At 35.4% G+C, this 24,948-nt stretch overlaps 1 protein-coding gene across 1 annotated transcript; it reads right to left on the reverse strand.

The window, feature by feature from the left end:
• Positions 1–12,701: 12,701 nt before the first annotated feature.
• LOC142169068 (putative mitochondrial protein AtMg00820) lies at positions 12,702–13,034 on the reverse strand. Its single transcript, XM_075230269.1, has one exon. The coding sequence runs from the start codon at positions 13,032–13,034 to the stop codon at positions 12,702–12,704; it is 333 nt and encodes a 110-aa protein (XP_075086370.1).
• Between the last annotated feature and the right edge of the window lie 11,914 nt (positions 13,035–24,948).

Here is a 24,948-nt window from a genome sequence, read left to right on the forward strand (position 1 = left end):
TTTGGCGCATTAAAAATCATGTCACGCATGCGTGTACACAATTGATAACACTTTTATTATTATTAAGATTATTCAGTTAAAGTCACGCGAACGCGTACCTTGAATTATTTTAGAAATCATAATCGTGTCGCGCAAACGTGTACATAACTACGATGATTTGATTAATTTAGAGCGCACTTGAAGTATACTACCGTGCTCATGAATTATTTTTCCTAAACTAATTTGAAAATCGTTGTAAAGTCAAGAGTTATGAAATGTATTTGTGTAAAACTAGAAGTATGGAATTTAATTACTAGAATTATTTACAAAAATGAATTACTTTAATAAGTTATGAAAAGTATTTGCAATTATTCATTATGGAAGGAATATGAGCTAGCTTATAAATTTTATTACCATGGGCCATAGTACTTCAACCATCCGATCCAAAAATTTCTAAAGGCCCGATCTTTCAAATTTTAAAGTCAGAAAATTCCATGACCCATTCTTCCTTAACATCAAAATTATTTTATCAACGTTCGTATGGCCCAATTCCCTTTATACATTAATGCCTTTTGCACCTTTATTTACTTTACCATGAGTTTTTACTTTTCTTAAATTATATTAAACAAATAATGACAATGAAAGTTTCATGCCTTACTAATTCACGGAACTAAATATTCTATAAAACTAATCTACCAAAAATAGCTAAAAAATTTAAGAAACACTAACCAAGAACATGAAAACTATTGTTTATGGATTAAAAGGAATCAAACATGTTCTTGCTAAAGCCTTAAACCAACAAAAGATAACAAACTAATTTATGCTAACTATGAACAGGAAAAGAAACATGCTCAAATAGTAAGTATGAACCATAAATTTTACTCAAATACTCATCATAATAAAAAAAATTCAAACTTATATATTAATCAAGGATAAAGTAAGAAATTGACCTCGATATAGCTTCTCACGAAATCGAATGAAATGAAGAAAGGAAATCTGACCGGAATCTGGCTCGTCGGAGACCTCAACGAAGACGGAAAGACAAAGTCGGAACCTTATTACGTTTATTAGGATATTTCAAGGGTGTTTTTAGGCTTGAATTTGGGGCATTTTCGAGTCTTAAACGGGGTGATGAATTGTTAGATTTTTCGAAAGAAAGAGGAAGAAAGAATGACACGAGTAGAAATTCCCTTAGCGTAGAAGAGGAAACAATTCTCTCAATCCCCTCCTCTCTATTTTCTCTCCTTTTTCTCCTCCTTTTCTCTCATTTTTCACTTTTATTTATAGAAAACATTTCGTAAATTTTCAGATTTTTTTAAAAAATTATTTTATTATTTTTTAATTAAAAAGATAATCCCACTTCCCTTTTTATTTTAAAACAAATAAAAATAAATTCTCCACTTTTCTTTAATTTTATTTTTTAATTTTCCACTTTTTTTATATTTCTTTTTTTAAAAAAATTTATTTTTCACTTACTTCTTTTTTTTTTTTAAATTTTCACTTTATTTTATAAATATATTCACCTACCGTTACTTTTATTTTTTAATTCCAACTTTCTTTTTCTTTTAATTTTTTAAATTTGCACATTCTTATACTTTTATTTTTTTAATTTTCCACTTTCTTTTACTTTTTTATTAAACAATTTCCAACTACTTTTAATTTTAATTTTTAATTTTATACTTCTACTTTTCCTATTTTTTATTCCCATCCAAAATTTTTAAAAAATATTCAATTAATTATTTTGTTTTTCGGGTTTTTAATTTATTTTATTTTATAATAAAAAAAATAATAATAATATTAATAGTAATAATTGACCTTTTAAAATATTTTTAATTTTTTACCCTATATATAAAAAAGTATAACAAATCTAAAAAATATATATTAAATTTCTAAAAATATTGACATAGTAGAAGATGATAAAAATTCAAATATAGTAAAACATTAGGTGCTGACAGGCCGAACTTCCTGGATCCACCAGAACACGTTTAATTTTAAAATCTAAGACATTTAAAGAGATTACCAACACATCGTTATGTGGCAGCAACAATCCATCCGCGTCCTACTCCGTGAAAGTAATGTCGTGTTTAGCGACGTCTCGGAGTCTCTTGATGTGGGTTATTAACACCTTCGTCTTTTTTGACGCTGAGAATGTAACCCCGTCAATGTCATTTCCCCATGAAAATCATGTTAATCATCACGCACGAGGGATTTTCTCCTGCTTTTGAAGGTTCTGCATTATCACGATTGTGTCTATAATTATTTTTAGCCCTGTCACTTAAACATTCCATGAGATGGTCATTTTTCAGCAATGTTGCCACCTCTTCATGCAGATGCCAGCAGTCCCAAGCCCGATGACCGATTGTCCCGTGGTATTCGCACCACAAGTTAGGATGCCTTTGGTTGGGATATGATCTCATTGGCTTCGGGAACCGAGCTTCTCTAATGTTCCTCATGGCCGACACAAGCTCCACTGCATTGACGTTGAAGTTGTATTCGGAAAGCATGGGGTACGAAGAATCTAGAGATTTTGACATTTCCTTGTCCTGTAACGACGTGTTATTTCGGTCGCGATCAGTATTCCTATCAGTAGCAAATTTGTCCGCCAACCGGAAACATGTGATGCGTCCTTCGGCCCGTTCGTAGGGCAAACACTGACTCCTTGAAGATCGTCAATCAATGTCGAAATCATCTTTCGATTTCTCTTTATTCTTCTTCCGATATTGTTCCTTGACCGACGTCGGGAAATCGAGCTGGCCATCTTCAATTCTTATCTTTGATTCGTACCAGTTGTGAACATCCGCCCAAGTTGTTACTTGGAACTCGAACAAACTTTCTTTCAACTTCCGGGAGGCATCAAAGCTTCTAGTATTCAAACCTTTGGTGAATGTTTTAGCCTCCCATTCTTCTGGTACGACCGGTAACAACATTCTTTCTTTCTGGAACCCGGTTACAAACTCCCACAACAACTCGGACTCTCCTTACACAATATTGAATATATCGGCCTTTCGGGCCTGCACCTTTCTGGCTCCAGCATGGGCCTTGATGAAAGATTCTGCGAGCATCTCAAAGGAGTCTATGGAATGCTCGGGCAAAAGCGAATACCACGCCAGGGATACCTTCGTAAGAGTCTCTCCGAATATCTTATGCAAAACTGACTCAATCTCATGGGGAGCCAAATCGTTCCCTTTCACCACCATTGTGTAGGTGATGATATGTTCTTGAGGATCTGAAGTCCCATAATACTTCGGCACGTCTGGCATTTTAAACCGCTTTGGGATTAATTCTGGTGTCGAGCTTGGTTTGTACGGCAATTGCATGTATTTCTTTGAGTCCGGCCTTTTCAGCACTAGTGGTGCGCCAGGAATTTGATCCAATCGGGCATTTACTTCCCTCATAAACTGCTTGAATTTGATTTTAAAGGGATCCCTCTCGTAGTTGTGATTGGATTCTTTCCCCCGGAACCATCGGATCCGACCTCTCCCCTCGTGCAGTTGTTGTCTACCCTCTGCGTCGTTTGGTTTGTGGGAGCACCGGGAAGAACTGGGCCTCGTCCATTCGCGTTGTTGGAAGCGCCAACAACACCTAATTCTGCTCCGTCATGACCTTTTCTTGTAGTGTGAGATGGACTATAATGGCCTCCTGTTGCTCTTGCAAGACCCTGACTTCTTCGACGACGTGCTCTTCTTCAGCATCATCAAGAGTCGCCTCCCGAACATGCCGCGGATATCGACAGCGTGGACCGGCATGGCCTCGTTCCCCTCGTTGTGGGTATTACTGATTGAATCCTCGTGCTGAGGCTGATTTCTTTGGGCCTCAGTGTTGTGTGTGTTGTTAACACCATTATCCGCCATGTTTAATGGTTTTTGCTAAGAACAAAGAATCAAACAAGTTAGTAACAGATACAGGGATCAATTCAATTATACAACTGTCTATGCCCCACAGTGGGCGCCAAACTGTTTACGTGTAAAATGGTACATTTGAATTTATACGTGGTTTATAGACAAGTGAATTAATTTGATCCGAAAATAACAGACAAATTCGACAGAAGTATAAGACTTAGCCTTAAAATCGAAATAAACGGCAAATATCTGGGTTCCGGGCGCAGAGCTACCGGGAGCAATAAGAACAGTGCAAATAAGCAAGAAAGTAAAATGTTATTTGAGCTTTTGATGAATCATAGTATATGCTTGTCAGAAAATTCATGTCCTTACAATGATAGTATAGCTCACTATTTATAGTTATGCCTAGGGAACAAGGTCCTAGGATTAAGCTCCTCTTTAATGACAATTATGAGGGCCATTGAAGAATGTGTAGCCGTGGGTAGTGAATGCCTTATTCTCTGTAACATATCATGCACTTAATGTTAAAGAATATTCTATGTTGAATGATACAGGATGGCGACATTTATTTTGTCTTTACGAGTATCGTTCTCTTCTATGATAAGTGAGATCATTGACTTCGGGTTTGGCTATTTCCTGTCTTCGATTCCACGCGTCGCTTCTTCATGCGGTCATTAAATATGAGCATACTTTACCCCATACAATTTTACCCCATACACTTATAAGTGTAGAATAATTTGGGAAAAACTAAAGGAGAAAAAAAAAAGGTAGACTATTTTGTGTCTCAAAAAGTTTGAACTACTTTGTGTTTTAGCAAAATAAATCTGTGTTACAAAATGACATTTAATTGGACTATTTTCGACAGATATTATATTTTAGAATAGTTTTGATTGAAATTGTTTATGGATTAACAGTTTGAGTAGTTTTTCCTTTTTCCTTAATGTTTATGAAAGACATAATTACGTAATTTCCATGTCGTAGGTTGCTATTTTCCTCTGTTTTTGGATTTGTCCTCTTTAGTGTGCTTCAAACTTTTTAATTAGGCACCTTACGACTATTAAAATTATATATGGAAAGTCTTTTTTGGGATGTTCTGATTTGTGCTTAAGTTGATAAAAATAGTTATTTTACAAATTTATTACTTCCTCTGTCTCATATTAATTGTCGAGTAAATTTCATGGGTGGTCATTCAACTTTGTGTCAATTACTCAAAAGTCATTATTCTTTCTTTTGTTACGTAAAAGTCATTTAACATTATGTTCATCACCCAAAAGTCACTTTTCTTTCTTTTGTTCCACAAAAATTATTTTACTATACTCCAATTATCACAATAGTCACTTTGACCAGATTTTATAAAACGTTCACTTGAAAAGTCTATTATGCCCTTGCCATTATAAATTCTTCCATCTATGTTATATATAATACCTTCTATATTATAAATTCTTTCATCTATGTTATATATAATACACGTTAATTTTCAAGATATACATGTAGCATTATTAAATTTGTTAGTAACACAACTGAATGACCACCCATGAAATTTACTCTTAATTGTCTACATTACTAAAAATATCCGTCCCAAATTAATTACTTGTCAATTTAAAAAAATAAAAATATTATTAATTAATTTTTCCATTTTACCCTTAAAATTAAATCTTTTTGAAAGTGTAAACAGTACATTGACCACCTCCTTTTTTTTAACATAAAAAAAAGTTCCTCCATAGTTAGTCTTTTTCATGTACACATTTAGCCAAAAGAGTACTGTGTTTAACAATATCAGATTCAACAGACATATTTAGATAATTTTGGGATAAAATTTGATGACATTGTCTTGTTGCCATGTTTATTTTATAATTTAAGCAGGTCAATCGTTCTTTTTATAGGGAATTTTAGGTGGGAAATGTTTCATTTTCATATAGGATTCAAGCAATTTTCATGTAGAAATTTTTGGCTCCAAAAAAATTTCACGTTGAAATATTTTCAAGTTAGTTTGAAAATTTTGGAGGAAAAGATTATTAGGTGCAATGAAAAATTCAGTTTTGATGGTGTCTGACTGTCTGTTCAGATGCTCTATTCTACTCCATTAAGGGTAACAAGTGGGCCGGTCCAGGCTCGGAACCGACCCGGGACCGCGGGCCAAACGGGTTAAATGGGCCAGGATCGTTTGGCCCGATTTTAGTGGGCCTGAGCCGGTCTCGTGGGCCGGTCCTATGATTTGAGCCCGCCAAGCCCGGGACCATTTAGCCCGCCAGGGACCGGGACAGGATCGGTCCCTTAGCGGGCCAAACGGTCCTAACGGCTATATTTAATTTTTTGTTTTTTAAAAATATAGCCGTTGGGCTGTCAAAAATAGCCGTTGGCTATTTATAAAATAGCCGTTTAACCCCCCAAACTTTATTTTAATCCCAAACTTTTTATAATTATACTTTTTCCCTATTTTCAACCAGGGCTGGCAAGTGAGCCGGTCCCGGACCTAAACGGGCCAAGTGGGCCGGTCCAAACGGTCCTGGGCCCGGTCCCGGGCCGGTCCCAAATTAAACGGGCCAAACGGGCCCGGGCTAAACGATCTTTTTATAAGGACCGGCCCGGGACCGGGACCATTTGGTCTCGGGCTAAATGGTCCCAGCCCGCGGACTAAGTGGGCTAAGTGGGCCCAATATATATATGTTTTTTTTTAAAAAAATAAATAGATATTAGAGACAAAAGGATGTTAAAAAAAAATATCTAAGACAATTCTTTATAAATTTTATTATACAATTGTGACCTAAATTTTATTTAACATCCTAAATTTTAATATTCAATATTTAATATCGAATATATATAGTATATAAGATGTATATATAGTATATATATATATATATATAGAAGCTATATTCGATAAGATATATATACATCTTATATACTATATATAAGATGTATATATATAGTATAGTATAGTATAGTATATATATATACATCATATATACTATATATACATCATATATACTATATATTATATATATTATACTATACTATACTATATGTACATCTTATATAGCTTATATACTATACACTTAGTATATATATACTTTTTAGTAGTAACATGAAATGACCAAAGTATGGTACTTCTTAGCTGGTATAAATATGGAATGATAGAAGATCAAGTTTTAGCTCAACTCAGATTATAGTTTCAACTAAAACTGAGTTGAGCTAAAACTTGATCTTCTATCATTCCATATTTATACTAGCTAAAAAGTACCATACTTTGGTCATTTCATGTTTCTACTAAAAAGTATATATATACTAAGTGTATAGTATATAAGCTATATAAGATGTACATATAGTATAGTATAGTATAATATATATATATATAGAGGTCAGACCGTTAGAGGTGGAGGTCAGCCAGTTAGAGGCCGTCACATATATATAGAGCTATATTCGATAAGCTATATATACATCTTATATAGCTTATATAAGTTGTATATATAGTATAGTACATTATATGTACTATACTATATATCGAATACAGCTTATATATTATACACTTAGTAACAATAAAGTAAACAATAGTAGCAATTATAGAAGAAAATTAGAGAGATTGTGATAGATTGATGATTATATAAGCTATATATAAATATATCGAATATAGCTTATATATTATACACTTAGTAACAATAAAGTAAACAATAGTAGCAATTATAGAAGAAAATTAGAGAGAGATTGTGATAGATTGATGATTTTGTAAGAAAAAATAAAAGAATGATGGGGTATTTATAGTTAAAAATATGAGCTATATTCGATAAGCTATATATACATCTTATATAGCTTATATAAGTTGTATATATAGTATAGTACATTATATGTACTATACTATATATCGAATACAGCTTATATATTATACACTTAGTAACAATAAAGTAAACAATAGTAGCAATTATAGAAGAAAATTAGCGAGATTGTGATAGATTGATGATTTTGTAAGAAAAAAATGAAAGAATGATGGGGTAGCCCGGGCCCGTTTGGCCCGTTTAATTTGGGACGGGTCCGGGACCGTTTGGACAGGCCCACTTGGCCCGTTTAGGCCCGGGACCGGCCCACTTGCCAACCCTATACTCCATTAACGAGAATTTTGGATAAATGATTTGGAAATTCTTTATTAACTTGAGGGGTTGCTCTAGTGGTGAGCACCCTCCACTTCCAACCAAAAGGTTGTGAGTTCGAGTTACCCCAAGAGCAAGGTGGAGTGTTCTTCAAGGGAGGGAGCCGAGGGTCTATCGGAAACAGCCTCTCTACCCCAGGGTAGGGGTAAGGTTTGCGTATTCATTACCCTCCCCAGACCCTACTAGTGAGATTATACTGGGTTGTTGTTGTTGTTGTTATTGACTTGAGTTGATTAGTTTGAGGCCACATAATTAGAGAGTATTAAAAAGAGTTAAAAGGGTATATTAGTAAAAATACCCTTCTTATGATTTTGTAAGGATGTGTAGAAGGAAATTCACTAGTCAAAAGCGTAATAAAAAGCTTACGTGCAATTTCCAATGAAACGAAAGGAATTGCAAAGATGAGATACTTGGAAGGAGCAAAGGAAGCTTATTCATATTCCAAAAAATCTATCATTTTTTCTGGAGAAATCGCTGCGTCGTTTGGCTCTATGTTATTCGAACTCTCCTAAAATATCTCTGGATGCGTGTCGGATCCTCCTAATATAGTGTATTTCTTGAAGGATCCGACATGGATATTACGAGGCGGATCTAAAATTTTTAAAATGTGGTAAAAGTACAAGAGGGGACGAGGTGAATTGTCGATTTTTTTCTTTTTATACCCTAAGTAGTTGACTAGTTTAATAATTAGTTGACTGAAGGTAAGAACATAATATAAATAAAGAAGAAATAAAATATAGGAATTAAAGACACCAGGATTTTTATATTGGTTCAGATTCAGTGGGAACTTACATCCAGTCCCCTTGGGTTGCAAGAGTGTTCTCTTTCAGTATTTGAAGTTTCTCGATACAAGAGAGTTGATGTCGCTTTACACCAATAACTTAGTCACTATGTTACTTCTCGATTCTTGATACAATGTCTTACTAGTGTTTCTCTCTCTTTCTTCTCTCATTAGTTACACAGTAGATCTAAAGTAAGAACTACAATACTTATTTGGAGTAGAACAAAAAAGTGATAGTGGTTCGTTCAAAGTATGTGTTTCTCCCTTGACATACTTCATTTTATACTTGAGCTTTTTGGCTAGGTGAATATTTAACATACCGTTGAAGGATTTGTAGTCCCAAGTGAATTGATCCTCGGAATTGAATCTGTTATGATTCATTCCAAGAATAAGTACAGAGCTTCCGTAGACGATTCATAACTGCCGGTCGTTTCCTTTTTTCGAAAAGAGATTTGACATAAATTCTCCTTAAGTTGTTCCTTGATTCATCTGATTGATAGACTTCCTTTATCGACACATATCTTCAGCAATCAGGGCAACGAGAAATCTTGGTCCTTCCTTCATTGTATCAATCATCCTGGTTGTCATATCGCTTTAATCATTAATGTTCCTTACTTACTTCCGTTGACAAATCTTTGCCTTGATTCTTTTTTTCCTTCCTTTCTTGACTTCTTCCATACTTCAATGATAGATTTGCTCGAATCCTTCTTTTCATCTCTCGTGATCCTGCACCATAGTAATATGTTATTTTTCATCATTAAAATTTATATCTAACAATCTTTCCCTTTTTGATGATAACAAAATAACATATAAAAGCAGTTTACTTCCCTGTTATGGTCGATGCTTGTTTTGTTGTAGTCGACTTCTTAGTTGGCTTTCATGATGCTGCAGTCGACTCCCTCTCAAAAGGTGATGCTATTTGTCCTGCACTGTAGACTCATATACTGTAGTCGACTCCCCCAAAAAGTGTTGCTATTTTTCTTGCACTATCTTTAACCTTTCTCCCTCTTTTTGGCATCAACAAAGAGGGGATATGCATATATAGAACAATAAAACATTGCAGATAGAGACAAGCAACCTAGTCAAATATAGGCAGTTATAGGCATACAGAGTTAGCGAGATTTAAAAAAAAAAAATCCAACGACTGGTGAGCCGGTCCGAAACAACAAAAAATATTGTCTGAAATATCCACAACTAACGACGCAAGAAGTAAGTGAGAGTGTTGCAAATCGCCTCCTTCAGACGATCAAAGCTGGCATTTGCTGAAACTGACACCGCATCGATCCTGTCATGTATTTCTCTGAAGGCTTTGACTGTATTTTCTGCTAGCTAAGGAATCTTGACCCTTATCTTTGAAACAGCGGACCCTACTTCTTTGGAGATGGCATGAATGTCTCCAATAGTTAATTGACTTGCAGCAAGAAGGTCCTTGATGATGGTCAGCTTGTTGTCAATGACATTCAATTTTTCTATAAGAACAGGATCACTTACACCATGATAGAAACTAGAGGCTTTGACATTTGAATCAAGCTGAATATTCTTGACTTTTCCCTCATGTTTCTTCACCTAGGAACCCTTAACACACAAATCCCATACCGACAAAGGCTATTGAGTTGTAAGATTTGGTGATGGAGACAAATTGATATTCTGAGATAGAGATATTGTGGGCTTTCAAAAGATGAGTGATAACCATACCATATGGTAGATTGGTGGGGTCAGCAGCACTTTCAACAATAAAATTTATAACCCACGAGTACAGTTTGATTTTAAACTTGGTCACCAGACAGTAGACAAGAAAAGTGTCTCGTTGAGAGAAAATGGAGAATGAGCTAGTACGAGGGAGAAGGTTTATTACTACAATGTGGGCTAGAACTTGGGTTTCAAAGCTAACATCATTGGGACCGAACTGGTTAGGGAGGGAATCAGAGGGACACTTTGTTATACAATACTTGGCTTGATCAAAAGTAATTTCAAAATCTTTAGGCCAGGTATTTTTGAAAACCATAGGGAAACCAGAACACTTACACTAAAATGATGCGTTTTCCTAGAATTAGAGATTCTAACTTATCAGGCCTGTGAGAACGAATATTGGCATAGAACATCCTCACTAGAGGTTCATAGACTTTAGAAGGGGGCAAAGAGAGGAAATTTGACATGCCTTGAAAAACGAACAGATCCTTTACCTTACAGTTGAGGGCCTCCATGTCGTCAACATCGATTACTTTGTCATGGGCAATGAGCTTCTCTTTAAGGGTAATAAAGAAGTCACTAGTAGGTGTATCCGAGAAATTGCGGTCTGGCTCTAGAGAAATTTAGAGGTCTGCCTTGGATTTCTTGGGGGTAAATAATTCAGGGGGGTTCTTCCATAGGTCCTTTTCCAAGGGCTTTTTTGCTCATTATGTGAGTATCGTGAGACATCTCTACTTGAGAAGAGGCAAACCCTTCAGAAAAATCAAACCCTAGATCTACTTGTTCTGGGGGCTGAGAAGAGGGTTTTGCTCTGTAATGGGTCCTTTTTCTGGTGGAGGCAGAGGGATTCTTGGAATGTTTTGCCATTGAAGAGTTTTGAAGAAGGGTTTCTGAGCGATAAGACCAATGAAGAAGAAGATGAGTAATTGAGAGGGTTAAAAGGAAAGGATTTGACGGCTGAGTACAGGAAAGGAAAAGACGTCAGTGAAAGGATATGATGATTGATTTCCCTTTCTTGAGAGTTGTGACTAATGGAAAAAGAGAGGAAAATCGTAGGCGCTCAATTAATGAGTACTTAAAAAAAAAATATTAGTCATATAGGAATTAGAAATAATACAAAGTCCTAATTTTTAAGATCAAGTGAAATATTGCCAAGTAGTTCTCTCAAAGTGCAAAATCTATCCTCAAGTAAGGGCTTAGTAAAAATGTCTGCTAGTTGATCAATAATACTAACAAATGATAATTCTATATCTCCTTTAATGACAAGATCTCTGATGAAATGATGCTTAATATCTATATGCTTAGCTCTATAATGATGTACATGATTCTTTGAAAGGCATATATCACTAAAATTATCACAAAATATTTGAATGGGTTTAAAAGATAATTCATAGTCACCCAGTTGATGAGACATCTAAATTATTTGTGCAGTACACTGTTCAATTGCAATATACTCTACCTCAGTTGTAGATAATGCAACTGAGCCTTGTTTCTTGTTGTTCGAGGATATTAATGCCTTTCCCAGCAATTGACATGTTCCATTGGTGCTTTTTCCGTCTTCTTTATCACCTGCAAGATCCGCATATGAAAAACCTTCAAGTTTAAAATTGTTAGATCGTGGATACCATAGTCCATAAGAAACAGTTTCGATGAGATGACATATTATTCTCTTTACTACTGCCAGGTGCAATTCTTTATAAGCTGACTGAAACCTGGCACATTTACAAGCACTGAACATGATATCTAGTCGACTAGCAGTTAGATAAAGTAAGGAGTCAATCATTCCACAATATTTTGTTTCATCCACTCGATTTCCCTGTTCATCTTTGTCAAGACTTGTTGATGGGCTCATTGGTGTATCAATTGCTTTAACACTACTCATGCTGAATTTTTGAATCTATTCCTTTGTATATTTGGTGTGATAGATAAAAGTTCCTTCCTCAGATTGTTGAATTTGAAGTCCGAGAAAAAACGTGAGTTCTTCCATGATACTCATTTCGAACTCACTATGCATGAGATTAGCAAATTCCTTGCATATGAGAGAGTTAGCACTTCCAAAAATAATTCGTCAACATAGACTTGGATAATAAGATTACCTCCTGATGATCTTTTGATTAATAATGTAGTATCTACTTTACCTCTTGTAAACCCATGGTTAAGTAGGAATGAACAAAGCCTTTTGTACCAGGCTCGAGGAGCTTGTTTGAGTCCATACAAGGCTTTAGTCAACTTATACACATGGTAAGAAAATTACGAGTTTTCAAAACTAGGAGGTTATTTTGCATACACCTCATCATAAATAAAGCCATTTAAGAAAGCACTTTTGACATCCATATGAAAAAGTTTAAAGCCTTTAATGGATGCATACGCAAGTAGAATTCGTATTGATTCTAACCGTGCTACCAGAGCAAAGGTTTCATCATAGCCGACTCCTTCATGCTGTGAATAGCCTTGAGCTACTAATCTGGCTTTATTTATGACTACTTTTCCATCCTCGTTCAACTTGTTTATGAAAACCCACTTGGTTCCAACAATGGCAGTATTTGTTGGCTTAGGTAACAGTTCCCAGACTTGATTCTTGTCAAATTGATCGAGTTCATCCAACATGGCATGTATCCAGCTGAAGTCTTTTAAGGCTTCCTTAACTTTCTTTGGTTACATATGAGAGATAAGTGCAATATTTTTTTTTTCTTAAGAGCTCCCCTGGTTTTTATTCCATCACTGGGATCCCCTATGATAAACTTTTAAGGATATTCTGGTTCACTTCTCCATTCATTTGGTCACGTTCCAACTGCATGAGCAGTTGACACCTTTTGTGGTTCAATTTGATTACTAGCAGGTTCACTAGTCGATTTTGTGATTGTGTCTGTGCTATTAGTCTATTTTTGTGACTTGCTTGCATTTGATGATTTTTGGCTAATATCTTCATTACCTATAATGATTCTTTTCTTGGCCGTAGTGTTATTTTTATCAAATATAACATATACTGATTCTTCTACAGATAAAGTATGTTTGTTATAAACTCTAAAATATCTACTATAAGAGAGTAACCGAGAAAAATACATTCGTCACTCCTTGGATCAAATTTTCCAAGGTTGTCCTTACCATTATTGTGGATGAAGTACTTACTTCCAAACAGATGAAAGTAGCCTATATTGGGCCGTCTGCCTTTCCATAATTCATATGGTGTTTTCTTCAAAATGGGTCTTATAAGACATCTATTGAGAATTACATGATGTGCTTACTGCTTTTGCCCAAAAATGATTTGGCAGTGAATGTTCTAATATCATTGGTTTGGCCATATCTTGTAGAGCTTGAGTTTTCCGCTCAACTACTCCATTATGTTGTAGTGATCTTGGGGCTGAGATATTGTGAATATATCCTTGATCATTGCAGAATTATTCAAAGGCTTTGCTTTTGAATTCTCCTCCACGGTCACTTTGGATGGTTGTAATGAGATACCTTTTTTCTCTTTCAATTCTTTTACAGAAAATCTCAAAAATTTTCACAGCTTCATCTTTATGAGATAAGAAAATCACCAATGTAAAACGTGAGTAGTCAATAGTCATCAACAATAACAAAAAGCATATCGTTTACCTCCAATGCTGGCAGTTCTAGTTCATTCCATTTATTTTTGTAACTTCTTTGAACAGATTTTTGTCACCCGTCATGTGACTGGAACACGCACTGTCTAAATACTATTTTCCTTTGCGACTCTTTCTGTGGTGTTCTTACAAAATAGAATTATCACTTTCTTTTAGGTACCCAAGCTTGCTTGGGTCCTTCTTGGTTAGTTTTACTGGAATCACGGTTGTTTTTGGGTTTCCAAATCCATCATGAAATATTAGATTTACGAAATCTACAAAAGAAATATTTATGTCTAGCTTTGATACAGTAATGACACATAGGGGTTGACCCAGTTTTTGATATACCACTTGTATTAGTACTTGTGGACTCAGTTCTAACAGAACCTTTTCCAGTTGACTTGTAAGTCTCCTGGTTAGACTTGACAGAACTATGACTGGTGGATTTGTGCATGCCATTAAGTTGCATTTGCAATTCTTGAACATCATCTTAAAGCACATCTCTTTCGATTTCACAAACTTCAAGTTTAAATTCCCAATCCTTCTTTTCCCTATTGAGTCTTTTTAATTCATTCAACATTTTTTGAGACTCATTTAGGGTAAGGTCAAGAATATCCTGCAATTCATTACATCTATCACAGTTATAAGGTCTTACCTCACTTGTTTCATATCGTGCCATGAAATAATTTTCAGTGTCTTCTTTGCTTTCATCATCTGACGTATCATTATCAATCCAACAAGCAGAATATTTGTTCATATCATTTTCCAAAATAGTTATGACGCACATGTTTACTATTTCCTCACGTTCTGAGTTGTTTTCATCACTCCAGTTTATGAAGGATTTATTTTTATTGAACCCTTTGGAGATTTTTCTTTTAAGATCTGGGCATTTAGCTAGAACATGGCCATACCTTCAACATTTAAAGCATTTTCCATCATTTTTGTCGTGGTCATTGTATTGCCTGGTTCGGCTGGATGGCATCTATCCCTTTTTTGTATTTCTGTATCTTCTAATCAATCCATTCATGTTTCTTGACACCATGACAGTTTCTTATTCAAGAGCTTCTGGATCATCATCAATATCATTTTTAGGTCCTTTACTTATAGTTTTGAAAGCAACTGTTTTTTTTCTTGACGCATTTTCTTGAGATGGATTTTCTCAAACGCTATGAGATCTCCTCGTAGTTTATCATGTAAAAGTTTGTCTAGATCTTGAGATTCAAGTGTAACTACTTTTGTCTGACATGTAGTAGGCAAACGTCTCAGGGTTTTTCGAACTTGATCACCACTTGAGTAAGGTTTACCAAAGGATTTCAGATCGCCAATGATTTTGCTAAATCTTACAAATATTTCCTCAATGGATTCTCCTTCTTTCATCTAGAAGAGTTCATAATCGTAAACCAATAAGTTTATCCGAGTTTCATTCACTTTGCTAGTTCCTTCATAAGGAACTTCCAGTTTGTCCCATATTTCTTTGGCGGTATCACATCTTAAAATTTTCTCATACTCTTTTCCAGTTATAGCATTATAAAGCAAGTTTCATGCCTTAGCATTAACTTGAACAACAACCATTTGCTCGTCTGTGTATTCATCTATATCTTTAGGATCAACGGGTGGTTGAGCTGCTATTGGCAATGGATAATTTTTCTTTTTTATAACACGCCATACTTTTACATAATAAGACTTTGCATAAATTTTTGTGCATACTTTCTAGTGGGAAAAATATTGTCCATTGAAGTATGGTGGCCTTACTTCCGATGTCCCTTCTTGAAAGAGTGCTCCAATAGTTACTTGGTTTGGCATGATCATTTCTCACTAGTTGTTAAGCAAAAGATAAAAGTGTGAGACCTTCTTTGATAGCAGTTGAAAGTACAGGGGGGGAGGAATTGTCGATTTTTTCTTTTTATACCCTAAGTAGTTAACTAGTTTACTAATTAGTCCACTAAGGGTAAGAATATAATATAAATAAAGTAGAAATAAAATATAGGAATTAAAGACATCACGATTTTTATATTGGTCCGGATTCAATGTGAATTCTACGTCCAGTCCCCTTGGGTTACAAGGGTGTTCTCTTTCAGTATTTGAAGTTTCTCAATACAAGAGAGTTTATGTAGCTTTACACCAATAACTTAGTCACTATGTTACTTCTCGCTTCTTGATATAATGTCTCACCAGTGTTTTTCTCTCTTTCTTCTCTCACTAGTTACATAGTAGATCTAGAGTGAACTACAATTCTTGCTTGGAGTAGAACAGAAAGAGTGATAGTGGTAGGTTCAAGGTATGTGTTACTCCCTTGACGTACTTCATTATATACTTGATCTTTTTGTCTTGGCGAATCTTTAGCATACCGTTGAAGGATTTGCAGTCCCAAGGGAATTGAATCTGTTATGATTCATTCCAAGAATAAGTATAAAGCTTCCATAGACGATTCATGATTGTCGGTCGTTTTCTTTTTCGAAAAGAGATTTGACATAAGTTCTTCTTAAGTCGTTCCTTGATTCATTGGATTGATAGCCTTCATTTTTCGACGCATATCTTCAGCAATCAGGGCAACGGGAAATCTTGGTCCTTCCTTCATTGTATCAATCATCATGGTTGTTATATTGCTTCAATCATTAATCTTCCTTACTTGCTTCTGTTGACAGATCTTTGACTTGATTCTTTTACTCCCTCCTTTCTTGACTTTTTCCATACTTCAATAATAGATTTGCTCGAATCCTTCTTTTCATCTCTCGTGATCCTGAACCATAGTAATATATTATTTTTCATCATTGAAATTTATATCTAACACGTAGGTGCATTACCAAATAAAGGAGAAAAGAGTGTTAAGTCAGAATTGATCCATATTTCTTTGAGTAAATAATTAAGTATTGAACCAAATGCACCATTCAATTTTTATGGAGCATGGATGCCAATACATAATATTGTACCAATTATAGGAAATGCATACATAAAAAACTTAGTTTGGTGAAGGGACCATGGGTTCACATCCCCGTAATTTTGGTTATAAATCTGCCCCTGGTTACGGTATTTTGGAAAGTTCTGGCAATATAGGTTTGACTACAGGTACACGAAGCTTAATTCTATGCGTTGATCATTTATCATCATATATTTTAAATAAAAGTAGGTTTAATATGTGTTAAGCGTATAATGTTGGTTTGTTATTTAATCGCATGTTTTTTTAATATAAATAAATTGATTGATTGTATTGCTATTTAGTAGCAATTGAGTTTTGTATGTTCATATGAAGTTGAAGATCTGTTTCTTGAATGGGTATGCCTTAAGTTTGAAGTTCTTGCCTCGTGCAACTCTATAGAATTATGAAGTTTTTATCACGATAAGGAGATAGTTTATTAAAAATTATTACTACTACCTAAATCAATGCATCATATTCTGTGAACTAGAGATGCCTTCAGATTTTTTGAGAGTAGAGTTTAACATTGCTTCAGATGTAGTGGGAACAATTTTAAGATTTTCAAGTAGTCCAAAGATGCTTTCGTTTTAGATATTTATAGATTTTTAATGGATTGGCATTTTGACATTTGAGAAAAGCTTTAGCAGTTGCTCTGCACTCCTTATCTATTCAGGTTTAGAAGTTGGAAAATTTGTTGTAGGAATCTGATGAATTATGCTATCGAAAAATAATTGAAATATGATCCGAATGATAAGTAATTCTATTGGAATTTGAAGAATTTGGCATTGAATTCTTTTTAAGAAAATCGGATTAAGAAAAGTATGATAGAGGATTAGAAATTGATACTGGAATCTAATGAGTTTTGGTGTTGAAATGTAATATAAAATTCGTAGCAGCTAGGTGAGGTTCAAATTTTTTCCATGTGAGATACTAAAGGAATAAGAGATGTTTTGAAGGCAGATAGAAATATATTTATTGTGTTAAATATAGATGGAATCATAATCTAGTCTTTTGGTTGAAAGAGAATTATGAAACTAGAATTATAGAAACTTTGGATTTGTTTGATTCTCATGTGACGTATGACTAGACATGCTCTTTTATTTGTACGAATTACTAGTTCCATCTTGGTACATTTATTACAAATATTACAAAACCTTTTGAAAAAAACAAAAAGATACTAAAGGTCTCGAGGACAAGCTGCGGGAAGCGAAGTTTAAATGGTTTGAACATATGAGGGGATGTAACGATCCGACTGGTTGTTTTGAGCATTTGCACTACGCTCAATTATTTGAGGGCATGAGTAGATCTGTGCGATCTTTTACGAGTTGTGTGTAATTGGCAGTTTTTATTTTTCAGGTAATTTGGAATTATTTGATAGAATGAATTTCATGATTGAATTTTTAAAGTTGGAAAGTTGACCAAGTTTGACTTTTTAATGCTTGACCTCAGATTGAATATTTTATAGTTCCTTTAGGTCCGGATGGTGATTTTGAATACGGGCGTATGCCCGGATTTGCAATTAGATATTTCTAGTAGATTTCAACGCTAATTGGCAAAAGTTGAAAATTTGAAGGTTTGGAAAGTTTAAAAGTTTGACCGAGAGTTGACTTTGAGGATATCAGATTCGGATTGTGGTTCCGGGAACTGGAATAGCTTCGTTATGTCATTTGAGACTTTTGTAAAAAATTTGAGTTCATTTCGAGTTGATTTGATATGTTTCGGCGCGAGTTTTTGGAAGTCGAAAGTTCGAAAGCTCATTAAGTTTGATTTGAGGTGCGATTCGTCGTTTCGATGTTGTTATGCGTGATTTGAGGCCTCGAGTAGGTCCGTGTTATGTTATGTGACTTGTTGGTAGGTTCAGACGAGGTCTCGAGGGGCTCGGGTGAGTTTTGGATAGGTTTGGGTTGTGTTGTGCTCGTTCTTTCTATGTTTCGACGTCGTTTCTTCAAGCATAAATGGTACCACATTAAACAAATGAGCTCCAATTTCTATTTTGATTAAAGCATTAGATCTGTATCGTCATTACGGATCTATAGCAAAATGAATCGGCGAATTCGAACATCATATGAGGAGTTCATGGTCATTTTTCTATGAATTGAGTTGCCAGATTTTTCAAATTAATTACGACAATGCCACTGACTTCGCACTTAAAAATCTGTACTATTTCCAAATATTGAAACCAACATATCACCTTCATTATAAGATCAAATGGAGTGATTCAAAAGCCTAACTTGACTAAAATTTCACAAGAAATCTATTGGAGGCATTAAAAGTGAGTTTCGGAATTGGTTGTCACATAAAACGAGGCATAATAATTGGGCAAAAATATTTAATATCGATGCTTTGTTCATTTGGTCATATTTTGAGTTGGGGAGCTCGGATTTGGGCAATATTTGAGGCTACTTTCACCATATGGATTGGGGTAAGTATTCTCTACTCGGGTTTGGTTATATTTTGTGAATCTGTTTTCGTTTTTGGTAATTGGATTGTGGATTTTAAAGAGAAAATTGGGTGGTTTTGTACAAAGTTTTATAGAGTGAATGTTTGAGTTTTGAACATTGATTCGGAGTCGGATTTGGGTTAAACTATTATTGTTGGACTCATAATTGAATGAGTTATCGAATTTTGTGAGTTTTGTCGGGTTCCAAGGTGCGGGACCGGATTACCTCGGAACCGGATTTGACTTTTTGGTTGACTTTGGGCTTTTGATTAAAGAAAACCTTTATCATTTGGAATTATTTCTTTAGGCATTTTTTGATATTCTTGAGTTGCTTTTGCCTAGTTTCGAACCGTTTGGGGTTCGGTACGCGCGAGATGACATTTTTGGAGCATCGTTTGGATTGCTCGATATTGGATTTGGTTTGTTCGAGGTAAGTAACACTTCTAAACTTGGTGTTGAGGGTATAAAACCCCGAATTACATGTTACGTGATTGATGTTGAGGTAACGCGCATGCTAGGTGACGAGCGTATGGGCGTGCACCGTAGAAATGGAGATTTAGTCAATTTACTACTGGAAATCCGGTAAAAACAGACAAAAAAAACCGACCAACGTTGGTCGGTAATGGCCAAAAACCGATCAAAATACGACCATTTACGTGTGGACGGTATTTTTGTGGTCAGAAAGGCATACCGACCAAAGTTGGTCGGAAATTACCGACCAACTTTGGTCGGTCAATTAAATTCAAAAAAAAAAATATTGCAAAAAAAACCGACCAAAGTTGGTCGGTTTTATCCGACCAAAGTTGCTCGGTATTTTAATTATGTAATAAAAAGATTCACCATCTGGGAATCGAACCACGGTCTGTACTGTGGCAGGATACTATTTTACTACTAGACCATTGGTACATTTTGTTTTAAGACTGTCTTTTATTTGATTTATACTCTTTAATTATATTTTCGCACGAAAATAACCGACCAAAGTTGGTCGGTTTTATTAAAAAATAAAATTACCGACCAAACTTGGTCGGTTTTTTAAATGACAGGCCGAATTAACCGACCAATTTTGGTCGGTTTTTTTAATATTAATTTTTATTTATTTTAATTGAAAAACCGACCAAAGTTGGTCGGTTTCTTGAAACATAAATTTTGTGGGACTCAAAAATAGTTTCCCGCATTTTTGCGCCAAAGAAAACCGACCAAAGTTGGTCGGCGACCTTGGTCGGTTTTTGCTGAATTTTTAGTGAATTCCATGGAACTGTGTAGCTATCTTATCTGAACATTTTTACTACACTCTATGTGTTAGATCACTTGAGCTATAAATTATGCTAGAAATCATGTTTAGGCTATATGACGGTACTATTGGGACCCACAATGGTCGTTCTTTGATGTTGAGTTATTTGCTTAATTGTAGTTATGTACTCAGTCGCATTCATCATTAAGTATCATATCTCAGTCTCTGATATTGTATATTGTCACATCCCACATTGTTGATTAGGACTGCTTAGTATGAATATATATATATATATATATATATATATATATATATATATATATATATATATATATATATATATATATATATATATATATATATATATATATATATATATATATATATATATATATATATATATATATATATATATATATATATATATATATATATATATATATATAGTCGCAGCAAGCCTTATGGCTATATGTGGATCGGGTTGCATGCCGCAACAGGCCTTATGGCTATATGTGGATCGGGCTGCATGCCGCAACAGGCACCGTACAGTGCTGAGGACTGAGAGTGCTGAGTATTGAGCATGGTGAGAGAAAATACGAGACAGTGAGATTGAGTACTCTAAGAGTGTGAGTACATGCGTTTATCATAGAGATACATTACATTTGACATGCTTACTTGAGATACATGCATAGAGATACATTTCCTTCTGCTGCCCGGTTTTGGGGACATGCTTGATTTCACCTGTATATTGACATGTAGGCATAGAGATGTATTTTCCTAATGCTATCTGAAAATGAAACATCTTATTTATTATTGAAAGGTTATTGGAGAAATCACAGTTTTCAAAGCTACTCATATGCTTTTTGGGTTTTTGGTGAAAGATTTGGGATTTACTATTCAAATATGTCTATTTTTCCGTAACTGTGAACGAGTTGAGCATCTTATCTCTGAGTTACTTTCTTGTACCATTTTTTATTATATTGTTATGAACTGTGGCTGGTTATTGGAGTTGGACCCTGACCCATGTCCCAGCTCGTCACTACTTTTAACCTAAGGTTAAGTTTGTTACTTATTGAGTACACGGGGTCGGTTGTCATTTCATATCATATCTCAGTCTCTGATATTATGTTGTCACTTCTTCCATCAGTGATTAGTGCTTCTTAGTATGAGCGTTGTGAACCCCAGAGACTGGAGAGATTGGTGGCGAGTTGGGGCCTGGGTATATTATATATATATATATATATATATATATATATATATATATATATATATATATATATATATATATATATATATTATGTGTGTGTGTTATGGCTATATGTGGATCGGGCTGCATGCCGCAACAGGTATTGTACAATGCCGAGTGACTAAGTGTGCTGAGTATTGAGCATGGTGAGAGAGAATACGAGACAGTGAGATTGAGTACTCTGAGAGTATGGGTACATGAGTTCATCACAGAGATACATTGCATTTGACATACTTACTTGAGATACATGCATAGAAATGCATTTTCTTCTGCTTCCCGGTTTTGGGGACATGCTTGATTTCACCTGTATATTGACATGTAGGCATAGAGATGTATTTTCCTCATGCTATCTGAAAATAAAATATCTTATTTATTATTGAAAGGTTATTGGAGAAATCACAGTTTTCAAAGCTACTCATATGTTTTTTGGGTTTTCGGTGAAAGATTTGGGATTTACTGTTATACTTGAAAAGCATGTCTATTTTTCCATAACTGTGAACGAGTTGAGCATCTTATCTCTGAGTTATTTTCTTGTACCATTTTTTATTATATTGTTATGAACTGTGGCTGGTTATTGGAGTTGGACCTTGACCCATGTCCCAGCTCGTCACTACTTTCAACCTAAGGTTAGGTTTGTTACTTATTGAGTACATGGGTCAGTATTACTTATACTACACTTATGCACCTTGCGTGCAGATGTTAGATGCTGATGTTGCTGCATACGGTAGGAGCTGGACCTGAAGATGTACATGCGTTCCAGCTATGGCTATCACTTGTCCTTGGCAGCATTAGATCCGAATTCTATTCATTTACATTCAAACAGTTGTTGTACTTATTTCAGTTCAATCTTGTAAGAATCTAAATTTTAGAAGCTCATGATTTGTACTACCAGTCCTTGAGAAATTCTTTGTATAAAAGTAGTTATATTATCATTTCTTCTCGTAATAAATCTCATTAAATTGGATAGTTGTTAATTGGCTTACCTAGCGGGTTGGGTTAGGTGTCATCACAACCAGTTGGATTTTGGATCGTGACAAGTTGGTATCAAAGCTCTAGATTCATAGGTTCTACAAGTCATGAGCAATGTCTAGTAGAGTCGTGTGGATCGGTATGATGACGTTCATACCTATCTTCGAGAGGCTACAGGACATTTAGGATAAACTTCCCATCTTTCTTTCCTTATCATGTAGAATTGATTCAGCTTGAAGCGTAACTCTTTGAATTTCTTCCACACATTCATATGCGCATGTCAGCGCTCGGTATCAACTGTGCATCGACGACTTGTGAATCCATGGATGAGGTGCGAGATGTGATTTTTATGTGCTGATGATGGGCCAGTCTGGAGGACTTGAGGCCAGGTTTTGACTGTAGCTTGAGCTCGGGGATTTCAGTTGTGTGAGCACGTGCTTTGGACTTATATGTCCCATAGTGTCCCTATAAGTGGAATTTGTGGCTCGATGAGTGGCTAGATGGCTATATGATAAGTATAATGTGATGGCGGAATGCGTTCAGGTGGTTTGAATGTGTCGAGAATGGTTTTCTTGAGATGTGAAAAGGACAATTGGGTGTTTAATTTATGTCTTGATGCGACGTATAGTCTTGAGTTATGAGAGTGTTGAAAGATTTTTCATGTTGTTTAATTGCGGAACGAAGTAGATGTTCATGTCTTGTTGTTGAGTTCAGACTCGGAAAGATTAAGTAATAGCGTAGTAGTTGTGAATGTGAAAGGGTATAAAGAGATGTCAGTTTGAGGCTAAGTAGGTGGGTTATAACCTACGAGGTAATATATGAATGTGTCATCCTTATAATATAGGCTTCTTTTCCTACCAATGGGTTATGTTTGTGCGATTTGAGGTTGGATTGGTTGTAATGGTTGACCTGACCGTCACGAGGGCAAATACGATCTTAGCAGATGATTTGAGGTATTATGTGGTTTGTGTTACATGAGTTTATGAAGGATTTAGTTGAATCTCACTGCAGTATTATGGCTATAATAAAGTATGGGCATTGTGATTTATTGGGTGTTTTGATCTATGGCTTTGGGCGAAGTGGGAGAGTCTATTATCGACTATTTAGATGCATGGTTATGTGATGCACTGGTTTCGATTTGAGGTATACTTGTGAATCGGATATGACTTGCGGTGGTTAAGATCGAGGATGACTCGAGTAAAAGAATTTCTGAATGCGGGTTGTATTACACTCTATGGGTATGTGTGAATCATGGAATGATTGAGTAGTTATTCGTGAGGGATGTAGTGCGCATGGGGTAGGAATTTACTTAGGCTGTTTTAGGTGTGGATTACTTCTTGGGGTATTATTGTGCTAATGAGGTACATGTCGTTCGACCCATTTGGGTGGTGCAATTAAGATTTGAGTAGAGTAAATGACTTTTGAGAAGGTTCTAATGGGTTCAAGATTTATATGTAGCAACTGAGAATGTTTCCGATTTTATATGACTAGAATATGAGTTTTACATTAGATGGTGTCGAGACTCGTAGTATTTTTCTATTATTATCGATTATACATTTCAGTATCAGGAAGGTGAATGAAACGACTTTAGACTCACAGTAGGTCTCTTCAGAGTGAGTGTCTCGATTATGGTACTTTTGGGGTGCTTAAGGGGGATACGACAGCTCGTAGGCCTTAGGGCGGTGTGATATTATTATAGGATCTCATAGGGTGAGTTTTGGTTAAGGATCATGGCGTTCTGGAAAGGAGAAGTGTCACCTTGAGGGTAATTGGGAAGGAACTAAGAGAAATAGGACAGCTTGGTAGTAGGTTGGATCAGCACGGTATTGGGTATGATCGGTTCCTTGGATTTTTATAATGTGATGAGTTTCTAAAGGTGTTTTGTGGCAATGCTCTTTGGTTTTGGCAACTTGCGTGGCTTGGTTGAGTTAGAGGGATTCAGTTATGATAGCTTGGTTATGTGCAAATGAATTCCAAAGTGTTGTCAATGATTCTACCACGCTTCGAGATGGGTACTTCCTACTGACGTGATGAGCATGTTGCGTATTGTGATTTTCTCCTAGATGAGATCAAATGGAAGTCTTTCGACTGATTGAGTATGTATTCTACCGGCGACTGAGAGTGGATTATACGATCC

Source organism: Nicotiana tabacum, chromosome 14 (assembly GCF_000715075.1).
Source record: "Nicotiana tabacum cultivar K326 chromosome 14, ASM71507v2, whole genome shotgun sequence".
Lineage (NCBI taxonomy): Eukaryota > Viridiplantae > Streptophyta > Magnoliopsida > Solanales > Solanaceae > Nicotiana > Nicotiana tabacum.

What these genes read in the sequence shown, in the direction of transcription:
- LOC142169068 (XM_075230269.1), bottom strand. Translation starts at nt 13,034, where the DNA reads ATGTTGGATGAACTCGATCAATTTGACAAGAATCAAGTCTGGGAACTG.